The following is a 13,028-nucleotide window of genomic DNA, read 5'->3' on the forward strand; positions in this document are numbered from 1 at the left end:
CTTCTCTAATATTCACAGTGTTTCTCTGCTTCCCATGGCCCTCTCCGATCATAAAGGTGTGCTTTGTTCATCGGTGCTCATTAACGCTTCCCCTCGTGCACCAAAATGGCGCCTTAACACGACCCTGTTAAGACAAGAAGAGTTTGGGGCACAATTTACAGAAAAACTTAAGGAATTCTTGGAGTTCAATGTTGGTTCAGTCGACGATCCTAGAATACTTTGGGACTCAATTAAAGGTTTTATCAGGGGTAATGCCACATGGTTTTCCTCCAACCAGCGCAAGATGCAAATTTCTAAATTACATGAATTGGAAAACAAACTTGCAAAACTAGAATCCGCGTTGTCTGCTAATTACTCAGAACAGATAGTCTTGCAGCGTGAGGTGATCAAAAAAGAAATCAATGCCATCCTCAGACGCCGATCAGAATTCTTAATCCACAGGACTAGGCAGCGTTATTATTTTCATGGGTCAAGGCCCAGCCACCTTTTGGCGATGAAGATTAGGTCAAATGAGCAGTTTTCAGATATCTCCTCTATCAAATTACAGTCAGGAGCTATTACCACCAACCCAATGCAGATTAATGACTCTTTTCGCAGTTTTTACTCTGACCTGTATGAATCAGACATACTTTTCGACAAAGATAAATGTGACGATTATTTGGCCCAATTAAAGTTACCTCGTCTTGCGGTGGAGGCGGCAAATGAGTTGGCAAAACCCTTTTCTCTTGAAGAACTTAAGAGGGCTGTGCTCAGTATGCAAAGGGGCAAATCACCGGGTCTCGATGGCATTCCGCCAGAATTTTACGCGGCCTTCTGGGACCTTCTTGGCCCGCTGCTTCTCAGTATGATCCATTTTTCGATGGAGAAGGGCTCTTTTTCTAGGGATGTGAATACAGCTGTAATCACCTTACTACTGAAAAAGGATAAAAACCCGACGGAATGTGGTAATTACAGGCCCCTTAGTCTGTTGAACGCCGACGTAAAAATGTATGCCAAGGCTCTCTCTCGACGTCTGCAACCGCATATCTCGTCACTGGTTCACTGTGACCAGACAGGCTTTATGAAATCGCGTCTAGCCTCTGACAATGTCCGCCGACTGTTGCACGTAATCGACGCCGCAACAGACATCAAACATCCGGCAGCTGTTTTATCCCTTGACGCGATGAAGGCGTTCGATCGCCTTGAGTGGTCCTTTTTGTGGTCGGTGTTGGGGGTGATGGGTTTTGGAGACGATTTTGTGAAAATGGTACAGCTATTATACTCAAACCCCTCTGCAATGGTTCTTACAGGTAACATTTGCTCCACTCTGTTCCCAGTAACTAGATCATCTCGTCAGGGCTGTCCTTTGAGCCCGACGCTGTTTGCTCTGTCTCTTGAACCCCTAGCGCAGATGATCCGATTATCACCGGTTATTAAGCCCATAACTGTTCATAACACACTCCACCACCTGGCGCTTTACGCTGACGATATTTTAATCTTTCTTGGCGACCCGTTACAGTCTGCCCCCCACCTCTTATCAATGTTGGATGAATTTGGCTCGCTATCAGGGTTCAAAATTAATTGGTCGAAGTCGGCTCTGCTGCCATTGAACAAAGTGACTAGGGACTCTGTTTTACCTCCTAATATTCCCTCGGTTCCACATTTCAAATATTTGGGCATTGAGATATTTCCCTCTTTACACCTTATTGTGAAGCACAATTATACTGAGGTACTGAATAAGGTCTTGAGTGATTTGGAGAGATGGTCCAGCCTGCCCAACTCACTTCAGGCTCGCATTTCTATTGTCAAAATGAATGTATTGCCCAGAATAAACTTTGTTAGCTCTATGGTCCCCCTCCCTCCCCCTACTGGATACTGGGGTAAACTGCAGGCGGCTGTTTCAAGATTTATCTGGAATGGCAAGAGACCCCGCCTCAGATCTGCCACTGTCCAGCGCAAGAGATTAGATGGAGGTTTAGCAGTTCCCAACTTCAAATTTTATCATTGGTCTTTCTCTCTCAGACCCCTGGTCACATGGTTTGACTCTCAGACGTCGGTTTCCTGGCGCACGATGGAAGAAAGAATGGTGCACCCTTGGTCTTTGGCAGATGTTTTATTTGCGAATATCTCTGTGAGGCAGTGTCAGCTGCGCTGCGGCCCCATTGTGTCCCATCTGATTCGGGTTTGGCGCTCTGTAGAAAGGATTTGTAATATATCTTGTAGATGGCACCTACAATCACCAATTTTCAATAATAAGGACTTGCTGATCGGGGGGAGACCTATCACCTATTCTCAGTGGGAAAGGGGAGGTGTACAGTTTTTGGGTGATATATTCAGCTTAGATGGTTTACGCTCTTTTCAGGACATTAAGAATAACTTCAATTTACCAGGCACTTCCTTTTTTTTTATTTGCAGCTGAGAGCTTCTCTTAAAGCACGCGGTGTACCTTGGCAGCACCCGCTACCTACACATCCACTTCACGAGTTGATCATTACTAATAGACCCTCGAGGGGAATGGTATCCACTTTGTATTTGTACATGCTTGAGGCCTCCTACAAAACGCTTCCAGTAGACAGGTTGTGGAGGGGTGATGTCCCCGGACTGGTTCAGGATTTTGACTGGGACGAGGTGTGGGCCAATATCAAACTTGCCTCTCGAAATCCTGACCATCAACAGATCCATCATAATTTTGTGCATAGGACCTACCTGACCCCTCGTAGGCTACATTTTATGAAAGTTATCAGTGATCCCTCATGCACCCTGTGTACATTAAAAACTCCTGGCACTTTTCTCCACATGGTGTGGGAGTGCCCCTCCGTCGCTCGGTTTTGGCAGGGCGTGGCCGCTGAGCTGATGACACTCATATCAGAGACATTACCTGTGACCATACCAGTGTTATTACTGAATGATCTTTACGCACTTCCAGTCCCTGAACGTCAGAAACGGGTCATATTAGCAGGTCTAACAGCTGCTAAGAAAATGATAGCAGTACGTTGGAAGCCCCCTCATACTTTGTCCATCAAACAATGGATCTTGACTTTTCTTGATGTTACTTACATGGAGTTATCGACAGCCCGTATAAATGGGGCCAAAGAGGCGAATGTGAATATGTGGCTCACCACAGCTGAAGCACTGAAGCGCTTGCTTTGATCCTCGTGTCTTTTTTTTTTGTTGTGTATTTGACTTAACTTGCTTAGCACCGTGAGGTTCTATATTCACTGTTTCACAAATCCGCGACTCTCTCTCTCTTTTTTTTTTTTTTTTTTTTTTTTTTTTTTTTGTTGCTTGCTTTAGCCGCCCTGTCTCGATTTTATTTTGATTTCATATACAGACGTCAGATAATTGTCCTGGTCTGTAATAGTTTATTTCATTTTATGTGTGTCCGGGTGGGTAGGGTGGGGGTGGGGGGATTGATGTAACATATTCAGTGCCTGTACATCATTGATTGTTGGTTTTCTGTTTGAGTGAAAATAAAATACAAATTTGATCAAAAAAAAAAAAGAGAAGAGAGGCAGGGAAAAGGAGAGAAGAAGGGTGAGAGGCCCCGCCCAGCGGATCATGTCGGTGCCCCCCTGCAGCATAAGCCTATGCTGCATATCTACCGCGAAGCTATATTTGAGACTAACTATTATAGTTTTGTTCTATAGCTGCAACTATGACTACTGACTCTAACACACTAGAGTTTAGTGTTCTCGGCTGCAGTAGGAGCTGTGCTAAAATACTGTAGTGAAATTGGGGTTTGGTTTGGTTTGGTTCGGTTTGGTTTGGTGTGTGTGTGTGTGTGTGTGTGTGTGTGTGTGTGTGTGTGTGTGTGTGTGTGTGTGTGTGTGTGTGTGTGTGTGTGTGTTGACATGGAGACTCATTACAGACTGATTAGCCTCACCTGAGATGTGCTGTTTCTGCCGTGAGACTCGGCTGGACTTGATTGCTGAGACGCTGAACTTTTAAAGCAGAGCCGAAAGGAGCAGCATTTGTGTCTGGGGAGCGGAGCTTGTCGCAGGTCGGCGTCGGGGTCGTTTGCCCGAAATAAGCCTATTTATTTTACACTCACGGGAAGGGGGTGGTTGGGGGCCGATCGTGGCTGTTTAGGGCCACCGGCGGCGAAGATAGTCAGACTGGCAGTCAGTCAGACTGGCTGTTGCAGTATAGGAGAGCTGTTCCTGTGTTAGGGCTGTGGTTATTTAGGGACCTGTAGGACTGCCTCTATCCGCTACCCAGCATTGTGTGTGAGTGTCTGACACACTGTCAGCCGCTCTCCTGTTTCAAGCGCTGGACCGCGTTTCCCCCACGGGCTCTCACTGTTAACGGGCCGGGTCGGACCAGCGCCCCAAGCCTAGACCCCGGGGGAGGGTCTTAATCAACTGGGGAGTTAAGTGGTTGTTTTAAAAAAAAACTTGTATGTGTTCTGTGTAGTCCCGTTATTGTCTTTGTGCATTTTTGTTACGTAGGTGTTACATTTTAATAGGTTTTAAACATCAACAGTAGGGGTATATTTGTGGGAGCTCTGGGAGACTGGGAGGAAGTAATAGTTGATGGGTATGGGAAGTTAATACACATCTGTCCATCTGGGTTTATCTAGCGGTCCTCCTAATGGTGTGAAATCAGGCGTGCCTGGAGAGGGCGGATTTGTTGAAGGGGGGTCCGTCCTAGTTCGGCCAGTCCTCTCCTCGGCCCACCATAAAACTGCTGTTTTATGAAGTGTTTTTACAAAATAAAGTCTATATTTCTTCTATAACTTGGTTAAGGGTGTGTGTTCTCAGGTCTCCTACACGGACCATACCGGTTACTAAAGGGTGGTGGCAGCAGCCTTTTCCGCCTGCTCTGTGTAACCTAATGTTTATCCTTAGATAAAAGTTTACAATACATTATGAACCCTCAGGTCTTCAGGACCACGCCCACTTTCTGTACCCAGAGAAACAACCAATCAGAGGTCAGCTTTTATGCTCCTCACCTGTGGGACAAACTCCCAGAATGCACCAGGGCTGCTGAAACTCAATTGCTTTAAGTCAAGGTTTTTTTATTTACTGACATTTCGGTAATCAATCATGAAACAATACAACCTTTAGTTGTAGCATTTAATTTGTTTAATTTTTTTTAACTTGTGTCTGTCCTTTCATTTCTGCTTTTAAACTCTTACTTTTTAATATAGTTTTTAAAAATCTTTATGTAAAGCACTTTGAATTGTCTTGTACAAGGAAATGTACTATACAAATAAACTGGCCTTGCCTTACTGCTGCTGAAAAGGAAACCCTAAGAAAAAAGGAACTGGGCAGGTAGCATCTCTGCAGACCCCTCACACCCAGGACACAGTCTGTTTGAACTCCTGCCCTCTGGAAGGAGCTACAGAGCACTGTACGCTAAAACCTCCAGACTCAGAGACAGTTTCTTCCCCCAAGCTGTTGCTCTGAACTCTCATCACTCAGAGTCTCAAAGTTTTCTAGTAATGTCAGATGAAGTGTTCCAAACCAAAAAGAATGAGCCCTCTAGTGTATCTCTCCTTTGCCTTGAACAGGCTGTGTGCTGCAAAATGTGCTGCAATTGTGGGGCCGGATTTCCTGCGCTGTCCTGCGGATGTGACGTCAAATGACGCTGCATGCGTGTTCTCCCCGTTCTCCCGTGCCGTCGTCGCTAATGGCTGCAGTCCCCCCGACGGCCGTCGTGCCGAAGGTGGCGCTAATGAGTCTCATTTCTTTTTTTTTTCTTTTTTTTTTTTTTTTTACCTTGTCTGCACATTAATGATTGATACCATCAAGGTAGAAACCAAAGGTATATATATGTGCATTATTACTATATTTAATATATATACATATATATACGCATACATATGCATACACATACATAAATATACACATACAAACCCAGTGATTTTTATTTTTTATTTTTTTTGGGGGGGGGGGCTGACGACATCCACTGCCAATCCAGGAAGCAGGAACACACGGAGACACACGTCAAGCACTGGAAATCTGCAACAAAAAACCACAAACAAAACACGAAACCGGCACGGAGCCGACCAAAACACGAACAGCAATCGACCCAAATCTTGAGATCTGATCGCAGTCTGAGCTAAGCTACCGCTACCGCTACCTAACCCCAAAAACTACAGAGCCAGCATGTGGGTGAACAAGCCAGTGTGTATGTCTATGTGTGTGTATGCGTGTATGTATATGATCATGCGTGTGTGTGTGTGAGTGTGTGTGTGTGTGTATGTGTATGTGTATGTGTATGTGTGTGTGTGTGTGTGTGTGTGTGTGTGTGTGTGTGTATATGTGTATGCGTACGTGTGTGTACATATCTTTGTGGCTATGTGTGTGTGTATGTATATGTTTGTGTGGCTGTGTATGTGTGTGTATGTATGTGACTGAGTGGCTATATGTGTGTGTGTGTGTGTGTGTGTGTGTGTGTGTGTGTGTGTGTGTGTGTGTGTGTGTGTGTGTAATAAACCAAACAAAGCTCCACCTGAAGTGTATCTATAGTGGGGGAGGGGGGGGAGCAACCCCGCCACCCGCGAGACCAGAGGCCGACACGGAAGAACCCGGAACCCAGGCCACCAGCAACCCCACAGAGGGGAGAAGTAGGAGGGAGGCAACCCACCGCCTGCAAGGCCGAGGGGGCCCGCGGGCGGGGCCCCCACGGCGCGGGAAGAAGCAGCCAGGGATCCCGCGGCGGCGGACCGCGACCCAGGCAATCCCCGGCCACCCGGTCCGGGCCGACACGTGGCCAGGAGGCCCTCACCCTTTAGGCCAACGACCCCCACCCGGCAGGGGGCCAGCCTGCCCGGAGAGACAGAGCCGCCCCGGCCGCCTTAAAGGAGCCTCATGCTCCTTTTAAGAGCTGTTTTAAGAGCTGTCATTTGTCTATTTACTGTACAGTGAGTGAAAATAACCGAGTCAAATTCCTTGTCTTGTTTGATCTGACTTGGCCAAATAAACATGATTCTGATTTTGAGGTAAATGGGTTCTGTTACATACACAAAAACGCACGATGACACTTGTCAATGCTCATAAAACCTTAATTCAGAATATAAAAGTAGACTCTTGGCATAACACTGAGTTTCACAAGCCTTAATTCCCACGCTGTTCACTAGGCTTGAATGTATCACGAATGTACTGTCTCATCTTTGTCCTTTATGACTTATTTTTGTCAAACGTAGGACTTGGTTTTTAGGCTGAAACTGACATTTCTGTTGCTGGCCCTCAAACGTTGCACTGGAAAAAACACTGTTAAACCATTTTTGTTTTTGTATTGTTCCTCTATACTCTGTATTCAAGGACACAATGATAAGGATGCTGCAAGATAACTTTTATTCTTCTTCTGCCTCTCTTTACAGGTCTGACTTCCTACTAGTGCTACACCTCCTGGCTATAACCCACTATTACAGTTTTTGTCATATTTTTTTTTTAATTATCTTTTACGTTATCTAATAGCTATAAAATTATCTATTTGAATAACTTATTTAGAAATTTGTTATATTGCACTATTAATACCATATGCCTGATTTTATGGAAAATGTATGTTTGAACTATTCAGATCAGACTTCAGGGAGCTTTTCAGCTTAAGGACTATAAGGTCAGAAAGTAATGATAACAATAACAACAATAATTAAAATAAAATAATTGAACAATTAAGAGTCCTTTTCTCACATCAATTTTTATTTATGAGGGTTTGATTGTGTTTTACATTCAGATGCAAGTGTTAGAGACTCATGTAAGATCATCTTTTTCAGAGCTCATTCATTTCAGGGCCATGGTAAGATGTGGCTGCTCTACATCTCTACAACTCGCTGCGCTCCTCGCTCTCTTCATGTAGTTTGATCTTTTCAGGGAGGATCTGAGTCATAAATACAAACTTGTCTTTCTTCAGGTGCCGACCTGTTATCTGCTCCTTTAAATCAATGATCTGGTATTCTTCCTCTGTCCCATACTTTGGCCAGTGTACAAGTCCATCCCCATTGGGAGACCTACACAAACAAACATTATTAAAGACTTGTTTTTCTTGTCCAAACTATAACTTAGAAGCAGTAATTCTTACCCAGTACGAGCAAAGTTGGCCCAGTAGCTCATCATGGTTCTGCTGAACTTTTCCTCCTCTTCAGAGCATCCGTCTAAAATGTCAATGAATGGTTGAAACATTCAAGATTACAAGTTAACAAACCAAATAATTGAAAGTTTGTAAACTACACTTACCAGAAAATGTCACATGGGAAGTTGTGAAACACCATCCCAGCACCGTAAAGATCTCGTCGCCATGGTCACTTCTAACAAAGCTCGGTCTTATTTTCTGCAGAGTTTTGGGAGGATACTGGTACTCGTACAAGTACACAGGGGCGCCTGCATCTGGTATCAGTCAAATGAATGTCATGTTTGTTTCAGAACAAATATAACAGCAAATATTAAACAGTGACTATTTGTTTGGATAATGTTAAAAAAAAAATACCTCTGTGAGCATTTGCAGCTTCAATGGCTGGAATGGTAAAAAACATATCTCCAATCACCTCAGTGAATCCATCTCTGTTTCTCACTCTGTCTTCTCCAGTTCCAACATATTCATTTGCAATCAAATCTCTGGTAAATGCATCTTTGGGCTATACAGAATGAGAAATATAAGAGGCTGATCAGGCCAAACAAACAAAAAGACAAAAACTGGACTATCAGGACATCCGTGTCTTACATCAGGGTAGAACATGGATATCATGTTATATCCATTTGAAAAGGGTGTTCAGAAATACCAATATAATAGGAAGTGAGTGTCTTACATCAGGGTAGAACATGGATATAAAGTTCACAAAATGTTCCCGGTCCATTCCTTCAGTCCAGTTTTGAGGAGCTAAATACTGGAAATGGAAAAAAAACAACTTTATTCAGCATGTCAGCAGATATGCACAGTAGTGACATAAGGTTCTGGTTTCCCACATTTAAAATTAAAGTTATTCTCTGCAACTTCCTAGAGCTAGCAAGATTTGAAAGTGGCGCTTCCTCTAAGCCCCGCCCCCCCGCCCCCACCCACGAGCGCTCCGTCCAAAGCCCCGCCCCCACAAACACGAACGCGCATACGATTATTAAACATTTTGGACAGCACATTTACAGCAAAACTACCCCATGTCTCATTCACCTGTAAGCGAGGCCGGTTTTAGGGGGGTCAGGGGGGGGCTGTGCCCACCCAAACGTGCATCCTGCCCACCGGCGTCTCCAACACGGAGAGCGCCGGTGCGGCTGGCAGAGCGCTGCGGTGCGCTGCAGGCTCTAGAGCCACGGCTACGCCGTAGCCTATGGCGTACCCTACGGCGTGGCTGTGGCAACACAGCCTGCACGGCACCGCAGCGCTGCCGTGCCGTGCACCGGCGCTCTCCGCTCTCGCCGTGATGGAGACGCCTACATCCCCACGGACCCCATACAGCTTCCGAGCCGGCGCTGCGGCAGCTCTTCGTGTCCCCGCGGGCTGCTGCTGCAGGAGCTGCTGCTGGGCAGAGAGTCCTGCAGCAGCAGCCTGGACTAACGGCTCTGCTCCCCGCTCTCACACAGCGGGGCCGACCCGCTCTGGAAATAATTACTGGGCTCCGTGGCAGAGGGGAGGGAGGGGGTTACACTGGGACACTGTGAGCCCAGGAGGACCCGTGGAAGTGAACACGTCGGGCTGCTGGTAGCGAGTGCGCGCATGGGACAGGACGGGGGGGGCGTGGTTTAAAATGAAGGCATCTGATTGGTTCTTTCCCTTCCTGGACATGGACCAATCCGTATCATTCGGACCGAATGGGCGGGGCTTAGAGGTGCCTCTTTCAAAATTCTGTCTAGCTCTTCCGGATCAGGGAGAATACCTTGAAGAAAGGAACATATACAAACAGCACTTACACTAGGAAGCAACCATCCTCCTTCGTGATTATTGATGCCCGTCATGAATGGCACAGTGAGGAGCTCGTGTTTATCGAACAGCTCACGTACAGGTTTTCTCAAGAAGTGTCCATCAACAGTTACAATGGTTCTCACACTAGGATCCTTGACAAAAGAAAACAAGTACAAACAAAACTGAATACAGTATCAACAATAAATGTAAACGGCTACATAATTGACATGTTGCAGAAAACAACAAATATCAATTCTGAACAGCATCTCACAGTTGTAAATGTCTTTATGGTATCAATATCCAGGCTTCTCATGCATTCACCAATCTTCTCTGTGCTTTCAAGGCTGCAGCCTGATGCATTTGCAACCATCTGAGAATACAAGCAACACAATTTATACATTTAAAAACTCATATTGTCTTTACTATACACCAAATAAAGCCTATACATAAGCACTGATAGCACACCTGCATCACTGGTACAGGATCACCTCCCACAATTGAGTCCATTGCAGCAGTACCACTCTCAGCAATACCACGGTGGAATAGACCATCAGATAATGGTGAGAGAAGCTGTTGATCCAAATAAGGAAGCATTTAAAATTCATTTTGCTGAAAGTTTGGCAGTATAACAACTTTCACCAGCTCTGATCTTACCAGAAGGGATACACTCATTCCACCAGCAGACTCCCCAAATATAGTTACTAAATCTGAGTCTCCTCCAAAGTTGTGAATGTGCTCTTTGATCCACCTCAGAGCTTCAATCTGGTCCAGCAGGCCAAAGTTCCCAGAGACGTGCTCATCTCCAGTACTGCACAGATCATGTAGTAGACATTTCAGTTATTGTTTAACCAAACTATGTTCCAACTGCTCAGTAACCCATATTACCTGAAGAAGCCCAAAATGCCCAATCTGTACTGGATCAGAACCACAACTACATCCTGGTAGGCAGCCATGGCAGAGCCATCATACGTTGAAGCAGACCCCAAAGCAAAGCCACCACCATGGATCCACACCATGACCTGAAAAAAAGCAATGAAAAGTTTCTTTCTCAGCCTCTGAAAAAACTAGAAAAATTAAGTCAAAATCAGTTAAGAAGTTAAACTATCTCCTATCAAAATACTGTAAAATACTCACTTTGCTCTAAGCGTTCCTAATACTTTTGCTTTCAAAAATCCCCCCAAAAAACACGTTGAATCTGGTTATAATGTAATGCTTTATTGCTTTTGTTTTTAAAAAAAAAGTCAAAATCCATCAGCTTGGGTTTTAAAATGAGTAGCCTGATAAATATGACCATCATGCTATAAAACGACCAAACTTTTCTGAAAATAAATACGACACACAAACTTGCAGGAAGGGGTTCTTACAGGGAGCTTGGCGTCAGGAGCTTTGCCTGCAGGAGTGTAAATGTTGAGGTAAAGACAGTCTTCTGAAGTGTCTGGGAGCTCCATCAACGACTCACCAAATTTTTCAGCTAAATCCAATAAAATCTCTCTACTTTGAATGCATCTGTGAAGAGAAACATTTATGATCAGCAGGTTTTAAACAGAATTCCTCCAACTGTGGTGTACCAGAAGTGAGTGCATGTGCCTTACATGGGTGGCTGCTTGGTGGCATCTCTCACTCCTTCCCATCCTTCTGCAGGCTGAGGTGCAGCCAGTCTAAGGGAGGGGCCCAGGGGAGGCTTGGCAAACGGGATGCCCAGGTAGGCGTGGACCCCGGTCTCCTTGCCTTTTACGCTGAGATACTCTCCTCTCAGGCTCCCGAGCTTAGTGTGGACTTGCGGTGCTGTTAGGGTAATAGTTGTCAATTAGAGAAGTAATGCAACACTTCACAGTTTTGAAATATTATTTCCCAATAAAGAAAACCACCTTTGTACCATGTATTATCTACAAGTTGTTCAATACGATTAAGTAAAGGAAATGTGAATGCAGCTGACAGGTCAGGCTTTGTCTTTGTTTATAATCAGACGGAGCCATAGATTGTATAAAACCAACTGGACAAAAACCTCCATGACATCCCCTGTAGATTTCTGAAGAGTGGACTTGAAGTATGGTTTTTGACCCATGGGGGATGCCATATTTGACGGAAGATGGCTGCACCCAATGTCAGTTGATCCAAAAGTCTGGTAGTCAGAACATGCCCACCTAAACTCAGTTACCTAAGGTTAGCTATTTAAGCTTAGTCATAAGTAGCTCTGCCATCCCTCACTAGCTGCATGAATGAGGCTTGTTTACGTCGGGCTCGATGGCTCAACCAAAGCACCCAAGATGATCTGTCTGCAGACTGTGGAGAAAGTCCCTAATTATGCATAAATTTGTTGCTTTAACTCACCGTGAAGAGGTATGAAAACTTCAGCTGTAGTACAGCTGTCTTTCCATCTCTGGAGATCATAACTACGTTTCATACCAGGCCGTAAATATGTACCACTTTATGATAAGACTACCCTATAAAGGATTTATAAACAGTTTAAAATAAGGTCGTTTTCTTTTAGATTGTAAATTCTTTATGAAATACTAATAAGTAGTGACTACCTATAACCAAAACCTATAATCATTGTCATCCCAACTGTCACTGCCCTTATCTTAGCAGAACCCAGATCAAGAGAATGACACAACGATCTCAGTGTAGTAAGAAAGAGCCACTATTGCTCTCTTAGCTTTGTTTGACATATAAAAGAATTTAACATTTAGATTTAACATTTGATATTTGTATTGAACTATTTAGTATATTTCTAAGTTAATAAATATTGTTGTATATTGTGTGATAAAGTGACGTATAGAAATGTACATCACTTTTTTAAATGTGATTTAGAGCTAAATGGGACAAAATATTGTTCTTTTTAGACTATTTTTAGAGTGAGATGCTTTAGAAGCTGTACGGTTTCTGTTGATACAGACTGCTCCATTCCTGTTAGTCCTGTTAAAACACACACTGTCACCCTTGGCCCCAGTGAGGATACAGATAAAAGGTAATTATGAAAAAAAAAAAACAGACAAAAAAAGAAAACACACTAAAGTCCAACCTGAAGTTAACCCTTTCATAAATGAACGACAAAATCCGACAACCACCACAGAGATCCTCCCCATATCCACTCCTGTTGACGTCACCCAGTCCTTTCACACTTCATTTCCAGTTTTGTAAGTTGATTTTTGTTTTTTGATACCTATTTTGTTCAGTACAATGAATTGAATGTATGTGGGATGACTCGTTCA

At 44.2% G+C, this 13,028-nt stretch overlaps 1 protein-coding gene across 1 annotated transcript in view; it reads right to left on the reverse strand.

Moving 5' to 3' along the window:
• The window catches only part of ces2b (carboxylesterase 2b), a 31,580-nt gene that overhangs the window by 18,008 nt on the left and 544 nt on the right, over positions 1–13,028 (reverse strand). The window contains exons 2-14 of the mRNA XM_061722794.1: positions 11,409–11,601; positions 11,181–11,322; positions 10,702–10,835; positions 10,471–10,624; positions 10,282–10,386; positions 10,088–10,186; positions 9,825–9,968; positions 8,732–8,809; positions 8,413–8,560; positions 8,163–8,312; positions 8,008–8,080; positions 7,753–7,936; positions 3,863–3,920 (exon numbers count right to left, since the gene is read on the reverse strand). Of these exons, the coding sequence (XP_061578778.1) occupies positions 3,863–3,920; positions 7,753–7,936; positions 8,008–8,080; positions 8,163–8,312; positions 8,413–8,560; positions 8,732–8,809; positions 9,825–9,968; positions 10,088–10,186; positions 10,282–10,386; positions 10,471–10,624; positions 10,702–10,835; positions 11,181–11,322; positions 11,409–11,601 (1,662 nt within the window). The remainder of the gene's footprint in view (positions 1–3,862; positions 3,921–7,752; positions 7,937–8,007; positions 8,081–8,162; positions 8,313–8,412; positions 8,561–8,731; positions 8,810–9,824; positions 9,969–10,087; positions 10,187–10,281; positions 10,387–10,470; positions 10,625–10,701; positions 10,836–11,180; positions 11,323–11,408; positions 11,602–13,028) is intronic.

This window comes from Cololabis saira, chromosome 5, assembly GCF_033807715.1.
Source record: "Cololabis saira isolate AMF1-May2022 chromosome 5, fColSai1.1, whole genome shotgun sequence".
Classification (NCBI taxonomy): Eukaryota; Metazoa; Chordata; class Actinopteri; order Beloniformes; family Belonidae; genus Cololabis; species Cololabis saira.